The sequence below is a fragment of the Glycine max genome, chromosome 4 (genome assembly GCF_000004515.6).
Source record: "Glycine max cultivar Williams 82 chromosome 4, Glycine_max_v4.0, whole genome shotgun sequence".
In the NCBI taxonomy this organism is placed as follows: Eukaryota; Viridiplantae; Streptophyta; class Magnoliopsida; order Fabales; family Fabaceae; genus Glycine; species Glycine max.
Genome location: NC_016091.4, coordinates 37,843,500 through 37,866,699, shown reverse-complemented (window position 1 = coordinate 37,866,699; position 23,200 = coordinate 37,843,500). Strand labels below are relative to the sequence as shown.

The window sequence follows — 23,200 nt, the reverse complement described above, 5'->3', positions numbered from 1 at the left end:
GTCAACGTTCATCATGCGTACACTTTTTTTGTTGTTGTTCATTGTGTTTAACATCGGGTATTTAGAGAACCGATGTTGTCATATACATGTTAACATCGATTCTCCAAAACCGATGTTAACATTGATACATTCAACATCAATTTTAGAACCGATGTAGAATGTTGAAAGTGTATTTTGTAATAGTGCTACAAGCTCTACATGGAGCTACATTAATTAACAAGGTTCATATGGGTAGAACAAGTCACTTGTCAATTCTACTAGCATTACATTGATTTTAATCAATTTTAATTTGTAGTCCTTTCCCACGGTATGAGAAAATGTTAGACACTCAACTAATGAGATATTAAGCTTATAATTAAGCTTTATGTGGTTGTGAGAAAGTTTAACAGTATATATAGCTTTTAATGATTTTGATATCCCTCTATGCGTGGTGTATTTATTTGTAGCAACATTTGATGAAATCATCTATAGGAGTGTCAAGTGAGATTGCTTGTAGGAGATCATGGCGAAATCTATAGAGCACTCATCAATGGACTATTAGCACACAATAACCCTAACGACAAAGATTCTGGGGGTGTAATAATTCTTGTTTTAAATTGGTTTTAATGATATATAATACCATGGAATAGATTTAAAGAGGGTCTAGCTTAATGGGTAAAGAGTAACTATAGATCTCACTGTATAGAAGAATCTCATGAAATAAAGATAAAATATAGAAACTAATATCCTAGAAGACACTTTGAAATGTCATAATTGTCCATTAATTAATATTTCTAATATGCTTGTTTATAATATCCTTTTCATAACTAATATTCAATCTTCCTTAAAAGATAACTAATAAACTTGATGTTCTCATGTTGAAATACATGTTTTTTTGTAATTAGTGATTTAAGGACAAATTAAAAATATTAAATATGCATATTTGCTTATTGTAATTAATTTCAAAAGAAATATATATATTTGATAAAAGAAAATTAAATTCTTATTCTTATTTATGAGAAAACATGTAATATAATAAATATAAAATAAATAATTTTACACTAACATATGATCACAAATGACCATGCTTGATAAATTTATTGAGTTATATAATAACTACTTTAAAAATTATACCAACGATGATCTGTTATTAATGTATCGTCATTAAACTATTTTTATGTAATTAAATTATCTAACTATATTTATTCTGAGTTTTAAAAAAATATATTATAAGGTTGGAAAATCTCCTCTAATTAAATATGGAATTAAAAGTTGAAGAAATATGTATTAGGTGCCAATTCAAGATGAAAGACTATTTTGTGTTTCTTCTCAAATAAAAAAACATGATAACCATAAGCATGGATGATGACACAGGTCGGAAGGAAGGCCAGAGAACCCATTGAATGAAACTTCCCCTTGGGCAACAATTTTTTATGGAAATTTAATTAATGCCTCAACAAAAATTCAAAATTAAAAATTTTACTTATACATGCACCTACATATTTACTCGCTGAAATGAATAGCCATCATTATTGAGTTGCATCACCGTTCAAGAAAAATACACACCCCACTAAAAAAATCATATATTCAAAACTCACAAAAGTTTCATTCTACTTTATCTTGTTATCATGCGAATTTCTTGGTCACCAAACAGCAAGAGCATGTCACAGAGGAATGGACAGAAGAACCATAAGAAACCACGAAATGCATGCCATGTATGAATCATGTTAGAGGATATACAAGCAATATCTGTGTTGTTTGTTGTGAAATCTGGCTGTTTGGTATTTTTTTTACGGATATTAATTATTCTGAACCGTCCATTTATTGTTTTCCACTTTTTTATTTTTATTTTCTACTAACCGTTTCTATCGAAACCAGTGTGGCCATAACTCTGCGTTTTCTTTCCAGCGGCTTAGTAACTGGAGTTGCAAATGATCCATAAGGCATAAACCAAGCATGAGACGATGCTGTGGAGAAAGTTTTGACTTTTGAGTTTGTTTCGGAGACATCACATATTGGTAATTGGAATTGGATTCATATCACTCTGATTATGACTTTTTTGTTGCTTGCTTCGTGTTTTGTTTTATCAATTTGCATAAATATTTCTTTGGGTTTGTTCATCATGAGTTATTTCTTTTCAGAATGTTAAAGAACACAATTTTGATTCTTGATTCTAATTTGTAAATTTGTAAATCTATTGAGATAATTATATCACTCTTGGAAGGGGGGGAACATGACTAAAGATGTAGCTTTAGATGTCTGCATTTGTGCCATGGCTAAAGTATCCTTTCATCAGTGATATGATTTCTGGGATTTTTTTTATTTCTTATTTTATACCCCGCAAATTTAGGCTATCTATGTTTATCGTGGTTTACGTTACAGGCTCCCATTCCCTAGAAGATTCTATCGATCATTCTGTTTGGAAACTAAGTATTCTACCCATCATTATCCTTTTATTATCTGTATTCAAATAGTGTATTGCACAGATAGGATTCTTTCATGTGTTGTTTTTACTTTTCTTTGCTCAAATTTATTTCCCTTTCCTTCATATATTGATTTCATCAGTTTGAAACAAGATAAACATAGGAAATCAAAGTAATTTATCGGTTTGCAGCAATAATGATTTCCCTGAAAACTGAAAGTGATTGTCAATCCTTTGGCCCCTTGAATTTGACAATTACAAGGGTACGTAGTCATTTTCCCCTACAGTTGGTATCCCCTTGAAATTATTGTTAAAAAAAATTAGAAATTTCCAGCGAAAAAAAATTAGAAATTATTTTTTTGAAATAATTTTCTTATAAATTCATTCCTAAATTCTCCACCTGCCGTTTTAAAGGAATACCAAACTAACGTATAGGGTCTAGTGTAAATGAAGTAATTTTCTTCAGTCCTCTCATCTGTAAATGTCTACATTAATTCTTTGTATGTATTTGACATCAACAAAGAGAAAATAGTTATAGGTTGCATTACACCCAAATATTTATATTATTTTACAGTATAATGTTAATCTAATTAGTTTTATTCAAGAGTGCTTTCACATTTGTATGTTCTTGGTATATAAATTCCTAATCAATAGATTGCCAACATGTTTAACTATATGAAGGTTTTAAAAAATGGTTTGTGACTGCGATTTTGACTGCATCAGCTGTAATTTCCTTTAATTTTCTGCTATGTCAAGAATTTTGACAAACTGCAATTGTTACCGTGACCACAGTTTAAAACCTTCATATGTTGTGTTGGGTTGCATATTTCTACTTGCTGTGTGAACTGTGAACCACTATTTTCCTATCAAATTCTATCCTGCAAACCTCACCACCAGATTTTGCAGTGTAGTGACAATGCGATAATTTTGGCAAGATGAAAAATTCAAGAGGACGCAGCATGAAACATGCACATTTATTTCATTGTGAAGATCAAAGAAGTCAAGAACACAAGAAAATTGTAAGGGACAGACTGGAGGGTAATTCTAATAATACTTTTAGGACAAGGGAGATTCCAATAAAGAGGTTGTTCAATGTAGGGCATTTTACTAATGCTTCAGGGGACTTGTCAGGGTATAGCAAAGGAAAGAACTTTTCTGCAGGAATGAATGTCATGGACTATGATATACCAGAGCTTGTTGTTTTTATTCAAGAGGACCATCAGCAGTTTGTCAAGGACAATTGCATTGGTAAGGGAGTGTCACCAGAAGGCAAGTGTATGTCAGAAGATTGCGCATTAGATCATGATATAATGTCACGTCACTTTGAGAATGACATGACAAGCAGAAGAGATTCAAATCTAAGAACTATGGAAGCAATGTCAATCAATTCAAATGGGCCAGAGTATGCCTCTAAACCTCTTACCCTTAAGGATGCAATGGAATTTTATGATTCAAGAGGTTTAGTGATGGATGGTGAAGTGGATTCAGGATACAAGATTTCAATTGACCACCTCACAAAGAAGACAACACCAGAGACCCTTAGAGAGGTGAGACACTTTAATCTCATGCCTGTATACCACTTTGGACAAAGAGTTAATTGTTTTTAGAATATTGTCACTAAGACTATAATACTTATATTCTAAGCAATATAAAATATACCGTGGAGTCTTGTCTTCTCTTTTAGCATGGTTGGTTAAACCACCTACATCGGTGTATATCTTCTCTTTTGTTTAATATGCTTGATTGTATGATTGATAAAAAGATTGAAACAAGACTTAATACCCATATAGGGAGTTACCTCCTGCCATCTACACACTGTTACTGAACTACTAAAGGACATAAAAAACTAGATGCAGCACCACCTCCACTTACACTACTAGAAAATGGATAGATTAGCTTTATGCGTGTCCTTGCCAGTTATAAGAAAAATGAAAAATCGACAGAACAGAAACTCTGCTTTGCTTTTATGAGAAAGAAAAGTAAAATTAATGAGAAAGTCTTTTTGTTTTTTCTCTGTTCATATGTTATCTTCTGTTTGATTTTGAACTTTTGATCCTGTCAGTTGTCATTTACTTATTTAGAAACGTGTGTGGTTTACTGGCTACTCAAGCCTATACTCTATATTTTGTCATGGTCAGTTTGAAATTTTGGAGAATAATAGAGAAGGACTCATGAAAAAGCATTTTTAGAAAATTCGTTAAAGTTTGGACCACCCTTGAATCATAACATGACAGCCAATTATTTGATGGGAAATGCTTATTAATTTGGTCAAACACAAGAAAGTGAAATTTCTCCTTTAAAAGAGCTTCTTTTTTTCAATTTCTTTGAACTACTTTTGTCTCTCTCTCTTGATAGATTAAAATAAAAAGTCTTTCATAACACTTTTTTGAAAAGTCATTTTAGTAGACTCTCGTAACATAATTATCAAACTCTCGAATTAACTTGTTAATTCTTAAAAGTTTACGAGTTCACTTACCATCTGAAAGTTGACTCTTGAGTAAATTCTTTTTTTAGGAAACTCTGGGTAAACTCTATAAATTTTAAGTAAAATTGGTAGACTTTCAAGTTTACTATCAAGTCAACAAGTCAGCAAGTTAAAAAAATTAAACCAAAAGATAAGTCATTTTGGATTATTTTTTGTCTGTTTAGTGTTTAACATATCTTCCTTTAGTGTGTTATTTTCAAATACAAAAATTCTCACCTTTAATAACATCAAACTCTTGTTCTCTAATAACATCAAATCCTCAATGAGAATGATTTATCACTATTATAACATCTGCAAGTTATTATCTAGTAGTGATGTTTTACTAGACTTGGTTATTTAAGTATGGTGAAATTTATGATTTACTATTTTGTTTTATTATATTATTGAAATATTTAATTGATATGTTATTTATAGATATTTTGTTATTATTTTTATATGAAGTGGACTCTTATGAGTTTATGAGTTGAGTCCACAAGTCGAATTTATAGAACTCTCACGAGTCTACATAAACTCTCAAGTTTGATACCTTTGATTCATACCACATAACATTGTTATTTTTTTTTTCTTTGAAGATAACATTGTTATTGTTTGTTATGATAATCACCAAACTCACTATTTGTTTCAATGATTAAATTAAGTTTTAGCTTCTTTTTTTTAATTTCTTTGAACAACTTTTGTCTCTCTCTTGATAGATTAAAAAGTCTTTCATAACCCTTTGTGAAAAGTCATTCGTACCCCATAACATTATTATTTTTTCCTTTGAGGATAACATTGTTATTGTTTATTATGATAATCACCAAACTCACTATTTGTTTCAATGATTAAATTGAGTTTTAGCTACTGAACTGAATCCTGATAATACAATTGTCTCTTGAAAGGGACATGCTTTATTTCTGAGCTGATTTGTCACATTTGTAGCTACAATTTAGGACTCAGTGTGTAAACTAGCTAGGTTTATTTTTCTTCTGGCTCTGGAAAGTATGGCGCATGAATGTACATGTTTAATACTGTAACCATGCTATAATGAAAGTAATCTTATTCTTAAATGTTAGTTAGAGTGTGAACCTAGAACAACTGTAGTGGATTAGAAACTAATTCCAAAAGTTATATCGATATGATGTTACATTTTACTGTTAGGTTTTTGGGATGGACCCCAGTATTTCTTATAAGTTTTGGAGGTTAAGCGTGTGGGAAAAAGTATTAATTGTATTTGTTTTGATGATTGAGATTTAAGATGAATCAATTGCAAATATTATTTGTCATTGTACTTATTCCATACTTCACTCAACTCAAACGTCTAATCTCTTTGACATTAACTGCAAATTCAGTAAATATGGTGATTATTTGGGTCCTAGGTTAAAGATCACGAATATTTTTTATTTTATTGAATTAGAGACTAATCTCATTTGTAATTATTAACTCAATGAAATTTTACACACTTACAAAATTGAACTTGATTTCTTCCATTAAATATTAAAGACAAGTTAGTGAATGTTTGAAATAAAGTTTTCAAACTTAAAGTTTGGGTTAAACTTAAATTTGCAAAAGTAACCCAAGTCTTGCTTCTATAAAACTGATTTTCCTAACAATTTTTAATGTGCAAACGTACTATAAAGAATAACGCATGTCACCAACTTTATTCTTCAAACTGAGTTTGGGGCATCTCAAATGGAAAATCAAATATAGCTTTAATTGTCATCTTTGAATGAAAATGCTATCTCTGAATTTGCTGAACCATTTTGTCTTTTACAATCCCTAGGCATTAACAAAGGAAGCAGAATTTTCAAGATCTTTCAAGAATTGGCAAATAAATTCATTTTTGGGTACAATTGGCAGCAAAGTGGAGTTTCCAAGTTGTTCAGATTGTGTTCAAATTGCTGACACAATCATGTGTAGATCTAAGATGGCAAACTCACACAGTCCATCTGGTTCGGGCAAAAGACAAGAAAATGATCCTCAAGAAACTTGTTCCTGTTCCTGTGCTGTAGGTCGAACACCATATGCTGCTCCTGCAACAACATCTAGCAGTGCCTCTCATCACTCTAATGATAGCATAAGCAGTACTCATTCATTTGCTTTTCCCATGTAAGTTTCTTATACTATAAGTTCTGTCTCTCTTTGGCATTACACAAGCTATCTATGGTTATAACTATTTAGGCCTAACTGTGCATGATTTACAGATTACCTGCAGAATGGAATGGAAGTCCCGAGAGAATGTTGGAAGCTGATAAAAGTCAATTGAGAAAAGACCGATGGCAGAAGATAAGGGTTTGGTTTCCCTGCTGCAAAGTTGATTGCTAAAATTTTGCAGTTTAGCAGATACTGGCAGTGAAGATTATTCAGAAAAAACTAGTATGCGGTGTTTACTTTGATGGTGTTATAAATATAGGATACATGTGGTCATATCAAATTATTTTTGGCATCTCCATTTTGATGACTCATTAGTTAAAGACTGTGTTTGGTTTTATTTATTTATACCCCCTTCCCCCCTTTTTTATATTGTAATATAATACAACCAAGTGTGCAAATTTCTCTCCAAAATGTGTTTATAGTTAGGAAGATATATTGCTCTGAAACTATCCATACTTTACCTTAACTGAATTGTAAGTGGTAGTTTGCCAATTTTGTCTAAACTGTTACGAATTGGCTGCTTACGAGGATTCGGCTTAAATAGCCTTTTTAGTTTTTTAAATTAGATGTTTAATTTTTTAGTCCTTTAATTTAAAATTTATAAATTTTAGTTTCTCATGGAATATTTTTCTTAGTTCCTCCTGCGGTAAAAAAATCATCATAAATTATACATTTAAATCATCAAAAATTAATTAGCAACAATTAAATTTAAAGGACTAAAAAATATAAATTTTATTTTGAGAAACTAAAAAATACAAACTATGTCTCTAAACTACAGAAAATCAATCAACTGGAACTAAAAAGATATTTTGTAAAGTTCAGAGACTAAAATATATAAATTTTAAGTTAGAAACTAAAAAAGACAAATCTCTAAATTTAAAAAAACTAAAAACATAATTAATCCTTTATAAAAAAAATTAAGCCGAGATGCATCTAATCCACCCGTGAAATTTAAATATAAGTGCGAGATGATTATAGAATATCTTGGCCATGTATGAATTTCTATTTTCTATGATTCCCTTTCTTCTTTCTTCACCAGGATCTTTTTAATTAAGTTATTTGCACAATTTATTATAGCTATTTTTATATCATTTCTTAAACAGGTGTAAGTATAAGAAAAGGTATAAAGAATGAGTATTTCCCTCTTGTCATGCGACCTTGATGCTACTACTGTTGAACAATATTTTAATAATTCTTTGTTTTTAATAATTAAATAGCAAAATTAGGTATAAATCTAGAAGATTTGAACCCTAGAATCACTTTATCTTTCTTCACAACTCCTTTTTGCAAGTTCATCTTGCTCTTTATTTTCTCTTTGGAAGTTTTTTTCCACATAGAATTGTTAGAACCAAAGACATTAGACGGTGTCTAACTCCTCAAAACCTCTATGCATGATTTTGATGGTAACAAATGTATTAAATTTGATGGACTATTGGATTTCAATTTCATTAAGCTTTACAAAAATACTATCATCCAAGACCTCTTTAGTATATATTGAAATCCTTTAAACCTTTATTACTCTGACTACTATTTATATCTTGCGTCCAATACAACTCTTAACTTGTTTGCATAAAAGACTATTTAGCATCCAATGTGCTATAATTGAACAAGCATTCAAGAGTTTGTAAATTCTAGCATCCTACATACAGAGTTCTTTTAAACACCTAGTTTGGAGATAAGAAACACAACATTTCTATATAAGTTTTCTATCGTCCAACAATCATATAGCGCACATGTCTGCTTCACGAGGATGATTCATGCTAAAATGTTATGTATCTTTATTCCCTCGTATATTCTGAATTGTTTAATCATTTGAATTTCAAGTGTGTAATAAGACAAGACAAAAATAAGCATATTCTCTACAAGACCATCGGTCGTACACGTAGTGGAATGCCACTAAGAAAAGAAGAGTATTATTGTCACCTTTCTCTCTCCATCCCAAGTTGCCAAATGCATATACCATAAGCTCTATGAGAGAACGAAGATTTTCACAAAGGTTATTGTTAGAGTACAAGTGTAAGGTGAGGTTCAACATTGGATACGAATGGGAAAGGTTGAGCACCATATAAATGAGGATAAGACCCATAAATTTGAGCCTTAAGATTTTGAGTTAAAATGTGGTGTCAAGTTCACTTTTTGTGGTTGCTCATGGTCCATTGGTGAAAATCTCCCAAGCGTTTACCCCTCAGATTCCCAAGAATTGGTATCAGAGTCGATAGTTCAACGTAGTGACCAGCTCAGACGAGTAAAAGAATTGGTATCAGAGTCGATAGTTTGATTTGCACTAAAAAAAGATACAAAACAAGATTTTGAAACTTTTTAAATTATTTTATTATTTAACATAAAATTTATTATCATGCTTTACTAATATTTATAATTTATTAATATTTGTGATATATTTAAAGCATTATTTTAGACTTATTGTTATATAAAAAAAACTTACAATTTATTAATTATGTTGATACATTTTTAACTATATATTATAAGTATCATATAATAAATTAAGAAACAATTCAAACTAGCAGTATTTATTTTAATTCAGACTAGGCTTACCTTTCCTGCCCATTTTAATTCTTTTTTATTATTATTTTTTTTGGGCTAGGCTTGGAACCGAGTTAGAGCAACTCATCTCAACTCGCAAGTAAATGAATGGATTGGAAAACCCTAGGTGCATTAACAACACCTTGACGGCGCAACAAAGAAGAGGCACCTCCAGGGAAGAGGCGTAGCCCCTGATGCCACCATGCATAAGGTCTACCAGTGTGGGGCCGCCACAGGGTCACGGTGATGGTAGTGGCGGCACGGGGGCGCGATGCGGCCTCACCTATGTTGGCCTAAAGAAAAAAAACATAGCGAGAAGGATGAAGATGGCAATGGAAACATTTGAATAAATTAACAATGAAAAGAAAGAACGAGTAAAAAGGGAACAACAACAATCCATACGGTCCTCGCTAGCAGCCAAGGTGCTCATCGACAAGGTGAAGTGAAACAAACCAGTAGAAAGAAGAAAGAAAGAATGAAAAACGAAAGGGAAGAAGAGGGAAAGGAAGAGCAAAGAACGGATGTTTAGAGAGAGGGAGGTTGAGAGAAGGGAGTGCGTATGAAAAAGAAAAAAATGTAGGATAATGAAAACTAAGAAAATATGGATAGTATTGTATTTTTACTTTTGTTAGATACTAGACAAAAAGTTGTACAAAATTTAATGAGTTACAAGTTTTTTGGTATTTGTCTAGTTCATCATTCTTTATTTTGTATTGTCATTCGGTCATTTTTTAAATTAAATGTTAGACAAATATTTTTGTATTGTCCAGTCTTTTATATTTTACAAATTAAACATATCCCTTTTTTCATTGGTCCACTCCATTTACCAGTGTGTTTGGATGGAGCAATTTAATAGGGGAATTCATTTTTTCAAGGAATTTAAAATGATTCATGGTAAAATAGCTTATTTGGATAGAGTATTTGAAAGGAGATTTAATTTTTGGTATTTTTATGAATCATTTTGATTGACTAAAACAGAAAGATTTCAAATTCTCTCAAAAAATATAGAATTTGAAATTCTTTTTCCGAAGATGCTCACTCTAACTCATGTTCTTGCTCGTGACTCTTTCTCGCTCAACACTCACAACTACGGGTGACCAAAGTTTTTATGGCCGATATCGACATAAGTTGTTTTCCACTGACGTTGGCCGATGTTTTTTCAGTCATAATTTTTTTGTATGATGTCAAACAAAGTTATTTTTTGTCGATATCGGCTAAGATTTTTTTTAGATGATGTTGGTTAGGGTTATTTTTTCACTGACGTCAGTCATGGGAAATTTTTGCTAAAGTCGGCCAAGGATTTTTTTTTTTTGTTGTCATCCAGGTTTTTTCAGTTGATGTTGACCAATAATTTTTTTGGTCGACGTTGGCTACATTTTTTCTATTAACATCGGTCATGACTAACTTTTGAGTAGACACCTGTTAGGATTTTTTAGTCGACGTCAGTTAAGTTTTTACAGCCAACATCAGCCAAAGCTATTTTTTAGCCAATATCGGCTAGGGTTATTTTTTAGCTGATGTTAGCTAGGATGTTTTGGCTGATATCAACTAGATTTTCTTAGTCGACGTCGGTTGAGATTTTTTTGCTGACATCAACTAGGATTTTCTGGCTGACATCAGCCAGAGCTATTTCTTAACCACATTAACTAGGTTTTTTGGTTGATGTTGGCTAGGGTTTTTTCTGCTAACACCAGCTACCTATTTTTGATCGACATCGAGCATGACTATTTTTAGTCGACATCGACTAGGTTCTTACAGTCGACATCCACTAGAGTTTTTTCGGTTGACATCAGTCAGAGCTATTTTTTGGCCAACATCAGCCAAGGTTATTTTATAGTCGATGTTGGGTAGGGTTTTTTATCCGACATTGGTCATGGCTATTTTTTCAGCCAACATCGGGTAGGTTCTATTAGTCAGCATTGACCAAGCTATTTTTTAGCCGATATTAGGTAGATTTTTTTGTCAACGCCTGCTAGGATTTTTTAGGCCGACGTTTGTAAAAAAATCTAGACAACATCAGCTTAAAAACAGACTCAACTAACGTTAGCCAAAAAATAGCTCCGACTGACGTCAGCTGACAAATATTCCCAACATACTTTTACAAAAAAAAAAACCTTATTTGATGTCGACCGAAAAATATCCTTGGTTAATGTTGGTTTAAAAATATCATTGGTTGTGGTCAGGTAAAACAACCCTAGTTAAAATTATCAATATTTTATATTTATAAATTATTAAAAATTGAAAATATTTTTTAATTAATATTACAAAATTAGATTGTGTTTATTTTTTGTAAAGTTTAATATTAAAATTTCATCTATTTAAAATATAAAATTGAAATTTTGCATATGAAGAAAATTGAATTACCCTATCCAAATAAAGAATTTAAAATGAAAAAATTTAAATTGATTTATCCAAATAAAGCATTTAAAAAATAAAGAAAATTAAAATCAAAACAATTCAAATTTTAAACATTCCCACCACGTGAGATTCAACAAACTCTTGACTGATCAAGAGACTCTTTCCTGGTATTTGTGGCATGTACTTCGTGAGTTGGCAATAATAAAATTAATAATAGTGCTTTCGTGGGGAAACGAGGAGCCAAAGCCATGATGGAGCAGGTGCACCAAGTTTATACACCAATTCAATAGTGACAGTATGGCAATCAATTACGTAGAGGAAGAGGGCCACGAGAACTGTAGCTATGAGCTATGCCCTAACATGCATGCATGCGGTGGTAGCTAGTCCATGCATATGCTGCTCTGTCGCATTGAAAGGCTAAGCCATGGACCATGGTCCAGTTTCCTTAAGTTCTTGTTGTCCATCCTCCTCGGCTTCTACGACTCTTGGACACAAAGTTCATATGGCCTTAGGGGTATGATTATGAATATGATTTGGGTCTAAGTTTAAGAGAAAAACAAGTTCAAAATGATTGAAATACTTCAATTTTGGTTGAGTTTGGTGAAGTTTTATTAAGACGATCCAAATTGAAGAGAATCAACTTGAGCAAAGTACTTCAAAATTAATTTAATTTAAAATTAATTTTCATCAAAATCAATTTGATTTAAATTCAATTTCATTTTGAGTTAGACATTTTACAACCGAGACTTGCATGAACCAAGTTTGGCGGTTGCCTTGTAGTAAGTTTTTTTAATTGTTAGGACCATTTTGATTGCACTCCTCTATTTTTGTAGTTTTGCATGCTTGTGCCTTTCAATAGCCATTCAAATAAACAGTGTCATTAAATATTTTTTTTTTATAAATAGTCAATTTTGTTCCTGAATATATAATTTATTGATAAATCTATTCCTGAAAAATGAAAATACAAAATTTAGTCTTCAAAAATGTAAAAAGTGAAACAAATACATTTAACCGTTAACTTTTGTCCGTCACCTTTAATAAAATAATTTATGTGGCACAGACAGACGAATTTGTCACTGGAACGATTGCCAATGTGGTAATACTGACTAGATTGAATGAAAATGTAAGTAAGATACCATTTTTGGACGTAAGTATCAGTAATTTTTTGTTAGACGAAAATATCAATATTTTTTTATTGGAGAAAAATGTCAGTAATTTGTTTTGGACCTAAATGTCAGTACGTTCTATTAGACCAAAATATCAATAAATTACCATTATTGAACGAAAATGTCACTAATTTTTTTATTGGACCTAAATATCAATATGTTTCTATTAGACTAATTTTTTAAACCCGAAATTTCATTTCATTTAAAGGTAAAATATAATGTTAGAGTAAATTTTTGTCATTTTTTATCCTTACAAACATAACATTACAATGATCACTTAAAATAATACATTGGCAAACATAATTTAAAACAAATATAATAATAACGATAATATTGATTATCAACCATAATTTGTCTGACAATAGAAATTATCCAAAATAAACATTGTACTAATTTACCAAAATAAACATTGTAACAGTGTACCAATCATTATAATTTTTTCCAAATTATAATAATTAGTCACAATCTACTATTAATGTTTCGATATAATTGTCACACTTTTTACACTCTGATGGACTAAATTTTGTATTTTCATCTTTCGGGGATGCATTTGTAAGCGAAATGGGAAGACGAAAAGTCAATAAAATATTATATGACAAATATGTCTCTATGCTAACAATTAAAAATGACCACGTTGACAATTATTTTAATGACAGATTTGTCCATTTGTATCACGTAGGCTATTTTATTAATGGTGATGAACGGAAGTTAACGATCAGATATATTTTTCGCACCTTTTACACTTTTGGGGACTAAATTTTGCATTGTCATCTTTCAACGACACATTTGTAAGCGAATTATACATTTAGAGACAGAAGTGACTATCTACCCAAACATTTTTATTATAATTTTGTTATCAAAAGACTATGTTCACCAAGATATTTTAGCTATGTTTTAAATTATTTTACCAGTTGAAAATTTTGTTTGATTGTTCAATAAATAATCTTTTTAGTAATTTCTAACATTTTTTGAAATGCTAGTTGAAGTGACATTTTTAAAGCACTTTTCTAACTTCGATCTTTTTATATTTTCTTCATTTTTTATCCTTAAATATATTTATTATCTTGTCTTGATTTTTTTTGTTTTTTTTTTGTCATTTTATACTTTTAACTACTTCAATAGTTAATTTTACCGAGCACTTGGCTTATGTTTGGAAAAATTAATTGGAAAGCTAGTTGGAGACTTAAAGCTAATTAAAAGTTGAAAAACTATCTTAGTAAATTATAAGTATTTGATAAAATTATCTATTGAATTAGCTAAAAATTGTAAATTTACATGATGGATAAAAAATATAAAATTTTACCTTAAGTACAAAAAGATTAAAAAGTAAATCAAATAAATATTTAAGGACAAAAAGAAAATAAATATAAAAAATTAAAAATTAACGTTTTAAAAAATGTTACTTTCAAGTAACATATAAAAACCGTTAGAAACTATTAAAAAAATTCATTTATCATAAAACAAATTTTTTAACTAGTAAAAAAAATAAATAATTAACTAAAATATCTTAATAAACACACTTTTATAATTTAATAAGTTAACTTTTCAATTAATTTTTCAAAATATAACCTACAAACTTATTCACAATTTGGAAAGTAAAACTTACTAAAGTAGGCTAAAAAAAAAACCAAACTCATTTGATTTTTGTTCAAAAAATTTATTGAAGTAAATTAAAAACTTACAAAAGTATCACAAATCACTTTCAAAGGTATAAGCCTAAATAAGTAAGGTCAAACGTTCATTTACTCTCCTATATTAGCATTTTAACAGTCAAAAGTTAACACATGGTTGTCATAATGGCAATAAATATATGTCAGTCACCTAGTTTTTACTGTCAAACACGTATAGAATCTAGAACCTATAATAGTCAATTTCTTCATCCTTATAACACTAATTGAAGCTTATATGACACCATTCCAATTAACTAAGTTTGTTATGATAAAAAAATGTAAAAGATAACTATTTTTCTTTAGTTCCAAAATAAATATCTTTCTAAGTTATTTTACACAAATAAAAAAATTAATAAATATATAAAAATAATAATAATTTCATAAAATTAACCTTATTAAATAAGTGAAAGAGAATAGTGATATTCTTATATTAAAAAACTAAAATAAACTTAATAAGAATATTAGTGGGAAAAATTAATATTACATTGAAAAATTAACATAACTCTTATTTGAAAACATTTTTTTCAAATGTGATACTTATTGTGAAATGAAAAAGATAAGATATGCTCAAATATTAAATTTGAATAATTTTCAAGAATAATATTGGTTCACAATGTTTTAGAATAATAACCTCTTTTGTTAGACTCAACTCTCATTAATATTTAGTATCACAAAAAAGTTGGAAGAGTATAACATTTTTTCTATGGCTAAAATGCATTTTCAATTTTCTTATAACCCACAATCTGTAGTCTTAGTTCTTTTATTTTCAAATAAAGACATTTACTTTCTCAAAATTTTTAAAATAAATAATTTTGATTTTTCCATCAATTATGTACATGTCACTTACATGACAATGATTTAAATGGTGTGAAAAATTTAAAATGTCTCCTAGTGAAAATTGAACCTATGACCTTTTATTCAAAAATTACAAGATTTTTAAAATTTTTCACACCATTACAGTAAGTCATGTCAAAGTTTAGGTTTGATCATGGATGATCAACTAATAATAAACTGAGAGAATGATTAAAATTAAAGATTAAATATCTTGATTTAAAAATAAGGTGACCAAAATCGTGAATTGTGCATTACAGGGAAAGAAAAAAGCATCTTATCCCCTTTTAAACACATTTTTATATTAATTAAAAATTATAAATGATAAATAAAATTAATTAAATAAGAAAGAAGACTCACATTTTGTAATTTTGATAAATTTTAACTTATAATAAAAAAATGTACTCTTAAAACATTTGTTATTTTCAATTCTTATTCTAACTTTTAATTTTAAACGTGACACTTTCATTTTAATCTATTTTGTGTTTTAAAAATTTTGTATAAAAAAAATAAAAAATATTATTTTCATTATTTATAATACAAATCTTTAAAAACAAAGTATATTAAAAACAAAGTTGATAATTTTATAATTTAAAACAAAAATATATAAAAACAATATTTTCTCAAAATGAACCGACTCTAAAACTTCTTGAAATTGGAATGAATACAAGAGGACTCCTCCTACAAGGCAACAACAAATTAACTAAGGAGAAGGCTACGACAACAAAATCTTGTTTTTTTTTTTTTTGTACAGTACCTTTTTGGTATCGACAAAGTCACATAACCTTAGTACAATTCAATTGGGCAATATTATTGAAATTTAATTTGAAAATCATGAGTTTTATATACGAAATTTAAAAAAAAAATAATTTTAAATTTAATGATGATGTATTAATAGTGTAATATAATTTTATACATTGACTAATCAAAAGTTACAATTAATCTAAATTTATAGTTCTTTTTTTGTAGAAAACTGTTAATACAATAGTTTTTGTGATTAAATAATAGTATAAAATACATATAACTTATTTTTCCTTTAAATTTTATGTATTATTAATGTAAAAATTTTATAGTATTAACTAATTAAAAATTAAAACAAATGTAATTTTTAAAATATTTATTATAAAGATAATAAATTTATCATATTTTTTGTTGATTATCATATTGGTACGAAATATTCACAGTTAGAGATATTGACTAATCTTTGTTAGGAATCATGAACAAGCAAGGTGAGTATTCATTTTTCAACATGATTTATTTCATACTTACACTTGAGTCAAATAAATTTATCATAGATATTCTCTTTGTCCCAAAATAAGTGTTGTCCAAAGTTGTTTTACACATGCAAAGAAAATTAAATAAAAGAGAGTAGTAATTTTACAAAAATAATCTTATTAAATAGATGAAAGAGAATAATATTAATATTAGATTAAAAAACAAAAGTGACATTAGTAGGGTATTGGTGAAAAAGAATAATTAATATTACATTCAATAGTAGTAATAAGGAATGCTAGTGACATTCTCTTTAACATTTTTCTACTAAGCAGGTAAACTAGCTACAAACTTTGCTGGTAGCTTAAAACTTTTAAACTAACTTATTAAATCATAGATGTTCGTTAAAATTAATTGTTTAAATAATTAGAAAATGTAAAATCACATATTTTAAAAAGGTAATAAGAAAATGAAATAAATATTTTAAGGACAAAAAGGGAATAAATTATAAAAATTAAAAGTTATCATTTTTAAAAACGCTACTTTAAGCCGCGTTTAAAAAACGTTAGAAGTTATTAAAAAAACTTGTTTGCTAAGCAATCAAATAAGTTTTTCAATTATTATAAAAGTTAAAAACTAACTAAAATGATTGATTGAACATAATATAGTCATTGATTGAAATTTGGTGAAAATCATCAATTTTGATATATCTATTTATCATTTAATGATCCTCTCTTAATATTGAAGTAGAATTCACCAAAATGGATGATTTTTAATAAATTTTAATCAATAACATTTCTCATATGATAATTTATAATTAAACATAATAATATTTTTTATGTAATAATAAAAAATATGGTCTTCTTTCATAATACCTTTTTCTCTTTTAAGTAAAAAATATGATTAAACACATTGAAAATTGAGTTTAAATATTATCACTTTTTTTAACATACTTTTTTTCAAAGATTGGAAGAAAATAAATTATATACTTATTTTTTTTTTGGTAAAATTGAAAATTTAATCTTCCTATTTGTCTAAGAATTTGATTTTGGTCCCCCTTTGATTTAATTTATGAATTTAGTCCCTCAATTTGCAACCCCGTTATTTCACTCTCACCTCCGAAATTGGACATTAGCGACTAATTATTTGCATTGACCTCCACGTGTCACGTTTTTATTGGATATTGACCGTCACGTGTCGCGTGTTATTGGAGGTTGACGTTTGGGTACATAAAATTAACATCCAATGAAAACATGACACGTGACAATTAATGTCCAATAACAACGTGACACGTGACGGTTAAGGTAAATAATTAACCATCAATTGGAGGCTGAAATAAAATGATTGAAAAAACTAAGAGACTAAATTCGTAAATTAAATTATAAAAAAATAAAATCGAATTCTAAGACAAAGGATCAAATTTGTAATTTTATCTTATTTTATTTGTTATACGTAAAATTTATAGATAAATATAAAAAAAATTACAACAACTTATTAATTACAAATTTATGTTTGATTTTACATTAAAAAAATATTTCAGATGTGAGTTGAAAAAAAAAGCTTTTTCGTCAGATCTTAAATAAGGGCAATATATTAAATTTTAATTTTATAATAAAATATTTAAATATAAATCACAACGTTTCAAAATTAATTTTAACTGAAATTAACACACCGCTCACCCGGGGCACATAACGCACTTGCACCATAAGCTGCTGGACCCACCCACCTGCATCATCAATAAGCAAGTAACAACTACCTTCACCTCAGATGCCTCATCATCATCACCCTCCCCTTCAATATTTATCTGCTCTGTCTTCTTCTCCACCACTCCATCCTGATCATTAGTATTTCTCTTCCTCTACCTTATAGCCTTCTCTTAACACACACACACACTCTGTTTTGCATCTAAGTGATTGATTGATCCATCATCACCCCACTTCAGAATCAACAACCACAGTCACAGTCCACACCCAAACCAAACCCAACCCCACATCACATTCATGTCTTGTCACCCAAACCTACGTGTCCTACTCACCATTTAGACCCCTCATCACTACCGCCACGTGGAGTCATCATCGCCGATGTGACTTCTCGCTACCCTCCAGCCCCCACACTGTTCCCTTTCCCTTTCCCTTCCTCCATCGCAATATCGCACTACAATCATATAAATATCCCTTCTCCTATATTCTTTTTTTATTTATATTCATTCCTGATCAAATTATCATTCACCATGACAAAGACCACCATAAGTAAATCAAATCATTAGACATAACTAATTAATATAATAAAATTGAATTGTTTGAATAATATTTAAATTTAATAAATAACAAAAGTAATTCTTAATTCATTTTTATTTGTTTTCTATCAGAATTTCAAATTAATTAGGTCTCTTTTTTAATTTACACGATGAAAGGTTAAAAAAAATCACCATAAGCTTAAATCAGGCCATGATTATCGTCATTATCAACATGTACCATGACGTGGCACATTATAAACGAAGTGTTTTGAGTCATTTTCAAATTCATAGCCATCAATAGTGCGGATGAAAATAGCATCTCAAACACGCCAGAATAAGATTACAATCCCAAACACGCAACCAAACAACAATTGTTACAGCACCAATCCCCAGTATATATTAAAAAGTAAAACGCTCCTATGTTTTCCCCCCTAGTAAATAAATTCCAAATAATAAGTACATAAAATAAAACATAAGCAAAAAAAACTAACATGGATGTTAGTTTCACATGAACATTAGAACATCACTACTTATGATCAAGCCCAATCACCTCCCCAAAAAAAGAAAAGTAAAAAAACCAGAAATTTACATATTTTAATTAGAAGTTCCTTCCAGGTTCTCTTCCAATTTGTTTTTCTACGTTGCTTTAGACTCCAAACAAATATTCTTTTACGCTTTTCCTCTCAGGTCATAAAAAACAAAAAAAAAGAGAAATTTCTTGAGTACTTTCAGGGAAGATGAAAGAGAGAAGAAGGATTATCTTGATCAGACCAATGAGTGTGGTGTGTCCAGTAAGGTTGATCAACAGTGTTAGGAAGATCAAACAAACCTTGATCCCCACCGGGTTGCCAATCCAACGGTCCAAACCCTCCCTGATGCCCAGCTTTATGCTGCAGCGAAGAAAACTCAAGCGGCACGGTGTGATCAAGAAACGACGCCGTACCGAACTCATGATGATTCTGCTGTTGTTGTTGCCACTGACCATGGCCTCCACCTGGTGCCGCAAGCACCTGATCATTCCCGTGCGGATTAGTAACACTAACACCAAACCGAAACGACGTCGCATCGAGGATGCTGATGTTGCTATTATTGTTCCCAAACCCAAACCCCAATGCTTGGTTGTTTAAATTGACGAGGCTGCTGAAGCTCTCTATGTCAGAGAAAAGGCCACCACTACGACTCTGCTCTAAATAGGGGTTAGGGTTAGCGAACATCTTCGACTCACGGTTGTTGTCAAGTAATAAATTGTTGTTCGACACCGCATTCGTTGTCGGCGCTGACATGGCCTCCGTGGCAGCGACGGTATAAGTGGAGCTTTCGCTGCTGGAGTGAGAGTGAGAATTATGCTCTAGCTCAAGTGGCGGAGGCGGTTGTTGTGGTGGCGTTGGTGCGGTTGCCGCAGCGGTTTCCGAGGAAGAGGAAGGGTTGTTATTGTTATTGTTGCTGCTGGTGGTGGCGGCGGCTGAGGTGGTGGTTTTGGGCTTGTTGGAGCGTTTTGATTTCCGGCAACCGCCGCCAACGGGGACGTTGCGGAGGACGCCGCCTTTGGTCCAGTAGCGACGGCAGTTCTTGCAGAAATGGCGCGGCTGGGAGAGGTTGTAGTTGTTGTAGTAGCAGAACTTGGTGTTGAGTGAGTCGCAGCGGGGGCATTTTATCGGCGGCTGCTGGTGGTGGTTCTGGTGGTGCGGCCTCAGCCTCCGGTCGCCGCCGCCGCCGAAGAACCTTCCGCCGCCGATGGAGTGTATTTCCTGCATTTCCGGCCACAAACGAAACCTGAAGTTTAGTAATGTTTTTTGTGTTATGTGACTGAGAAAGAAAGAAAGAAAGAAAGAAGAGAGAGTTCTCTCTCTTTTTCACTGTGTAGTGTACTATGTTTTATTGTTCTGTTGGTGTTGGGTGAAGGAGTGTGTGTCAGTGTGGAAACAAGGTTTCGGGGAATAGCGTGAAAGAGAAGAGAGAAAGAGTCTTCGGACTGACAAATATCTCTGCAGAGCACTGCTAATACACTGCTCGTCTCGTATCGCTATCTTCTATTTTTCTAACATTTTTCAAAACAATTGACCGAAACAGCCTTGTGCACGGGATGGGCCACCACACAGAGGCTTCGAAAGTACGGAACAATCCTCCAACATACAGGTCTTAAAACGAACATTTACTGAAATGTTTTTTTATTAATGATTGGGTTTAATTACTCGGTTGTTTTCAATAATTTCATATATTATATATTTTAGATCTTATATAATTTAAAGGTAATTTTTTTATTTTCTATAATTTATATTTTAATTTTTTTTAGTTTTTTAAGCTTAAAAGTAATTTTTTTTCTTATTATTTGTATTTTAATTCTCTTATAATCTTTATAATTTAAAAGTAATCTTTTTAATTTTATATTTTATATTTTAATTCTCTTTTAATCCTTATCATCAAGTAATATTATTCATTATAATTAATTATAAAAATATTAACAAGTAATTGATAATTAATTTATCTTAATATAATTTGTAATAAAAAAATAATTGATAATTTATAATTAATTTGTAAATATATATATATATATATATATATATATATATATATATATAAATTATAGAGACTAAATAAATTATTTTCAAACTATAAAGATTAAAAAAGAATTAAAATACAGATCATAAAGATTAAAAAAAATTACTTTTAAACTATAGAGATTAAAAAGAATTAAAATACAAATTATAGAAATTAAAAATATCACTTTTAAATTATAGAAACTAAAAGGTACAAATAATAAAATTATAGAAATCAAATGAGAAATTAAATCTAATGATTATTTAAATTGAACTTTTTTTAAAAAAAATGTATCTTTTATACTAAAAAAATATAATTTTATTATAATTATTATGAAAAATGTTTTGAATTAATTAAATTTTGCATGCTTTATTTTGAAAATTTTATTTTCATGATTATTGAATATATATGACATATAATATGAGAATGACTATTTTATGTGAGAATAAGAATGATTAATCTTAATTGTTAGATTGAAATGAAAGGTTAAAATTAAAATATCTTAAATTCAAATTAAAATTTTATCTAAGCATAAAATCTATGTAAGATTTATCATGCAAAAAATCAAATATCTTAAGAATTAATTTATAACTTTCTTCTATCTCAAACTTATTATCACCATCATTATTTTTGTCACAATTGTCATGTCTGCCACCGCAAATCATCATAATCGTCAACCACTGTCACCACCAACATGCTCACTGTTATTGTTCCTATCATCACCAACACCATATATGTAAAAATGATGTATCATATGAGAATGACCGCGATAGTGACAATAACAACAACAACAACACTAATATTTATGTTGGTGGCAACAACACTGATCATAAGGGCAATCATAAGGTGATGGTTGTGGCAATATTGATGATTGTGGTGACGATCTTAACGTAAATATTTAATAAAATTTGTAATAGATACTGAGAGTGTTTTTAGTGGATACTCACATTACTCACGGATAACGAGTAGAGTCGTGTCCTGTATGTATTTTCATTGCTTGATTGTTAATAAACATGAGTGAATATCCTTGTACTTACTCATGGATACATGTTCATGTTAATATTAAAATATTTAAATATTTTTTTTTACCAAACTTAAATATGTAAATATTCTTTATAAAAACCATTATAAATATTTTTTATTTGTACATATGTTTTGGAATATAATTTTATCTGGACAAGTGTACTTTTTATTTAAATTTATATTTAAGAGAGTAATTTTTAGATGGTTTTGTTTAGAGTTCACAAAATTTATTTATTTATTTAAAATTGTTCATGGGAACTTTTAATTGTGTAGATTGTAAAATATTTGAATAACTTTAGTTGTAACAATTAAAATTACTTTTTCAAGAAAATTTTAAAATAAATAAAAATTACAATAGAAATGTTTGTTAAAATAATTTTAAACTATTTTTTATTTTTGCAAAAATATCAGTGCATACCCGTGGATATCCTCGGATATTAGAAAAATCCACATGTATCTATTCAACAGATATCGTGTGAGTAACGATCGAGCACATGACTAGTGTATGGTGGTGACTATGCCTGCGTTCGCTCCGCCCATTGGCATCCATATGCACAATTAGACACTTATAATATAAAACTATTTGAATATATACGAATATTCATTATT

At 29.8% G+C, this 23,200-nt stretch overlaps 2 protein-coding genes across 2 annotated transcripts; one reads left to right on the top strand and one right to left on the bottom strand.

Annotated features, from left to right (window-relative positions):
- The first annotated feature begins 1,554 nt into the window (after window positions 1–1,554).
- LOC100815189 (uncharacterized) lies at window positions 1,555–7,533 on the top strand. The gene is made up of 5 exons (XM_006578455.4): window positions 1,555–1,694; window positions 1,888–1,997; window positions 3,308–3,948; window positions 6,646–6,971; window positions 7,067–7,533. Exons 3-5 carry the CDS (start codon window positions 3,337–3,339, stop codon window positions 7,185–7,187), a joined length of 1,059 nt encoding a protein of 352 aa, XP_006578518.1. The 5' UTR covers window positions 1,555–1,694; window positions 1,888–1,997; window positions 3,308–3,336; the 3' UTR covers window positions 7,188–7,533.
- An 11,847-nt stretch (window positions 7,534–19,380) lies between these two features.
- On the bottom strand, window positions 19,381–21,019 carry LOC778116 (Dof22). Its single transcript, NM_001249877.2, has one exon. The coding sequence runs from the start codon at window positions 20,782–20,784 to the stop codon at window positions 19,759–19,761; it is 1,026 nt and encodes a 341-aa protein (NP_001236806.2). The 5' UTR covers window positions 20,785–21,019; the 3' UTR covers window positions 19,381–19,758.
- Window positions 21,020–23,200: the final 2,181 nt, after the last annotated feature.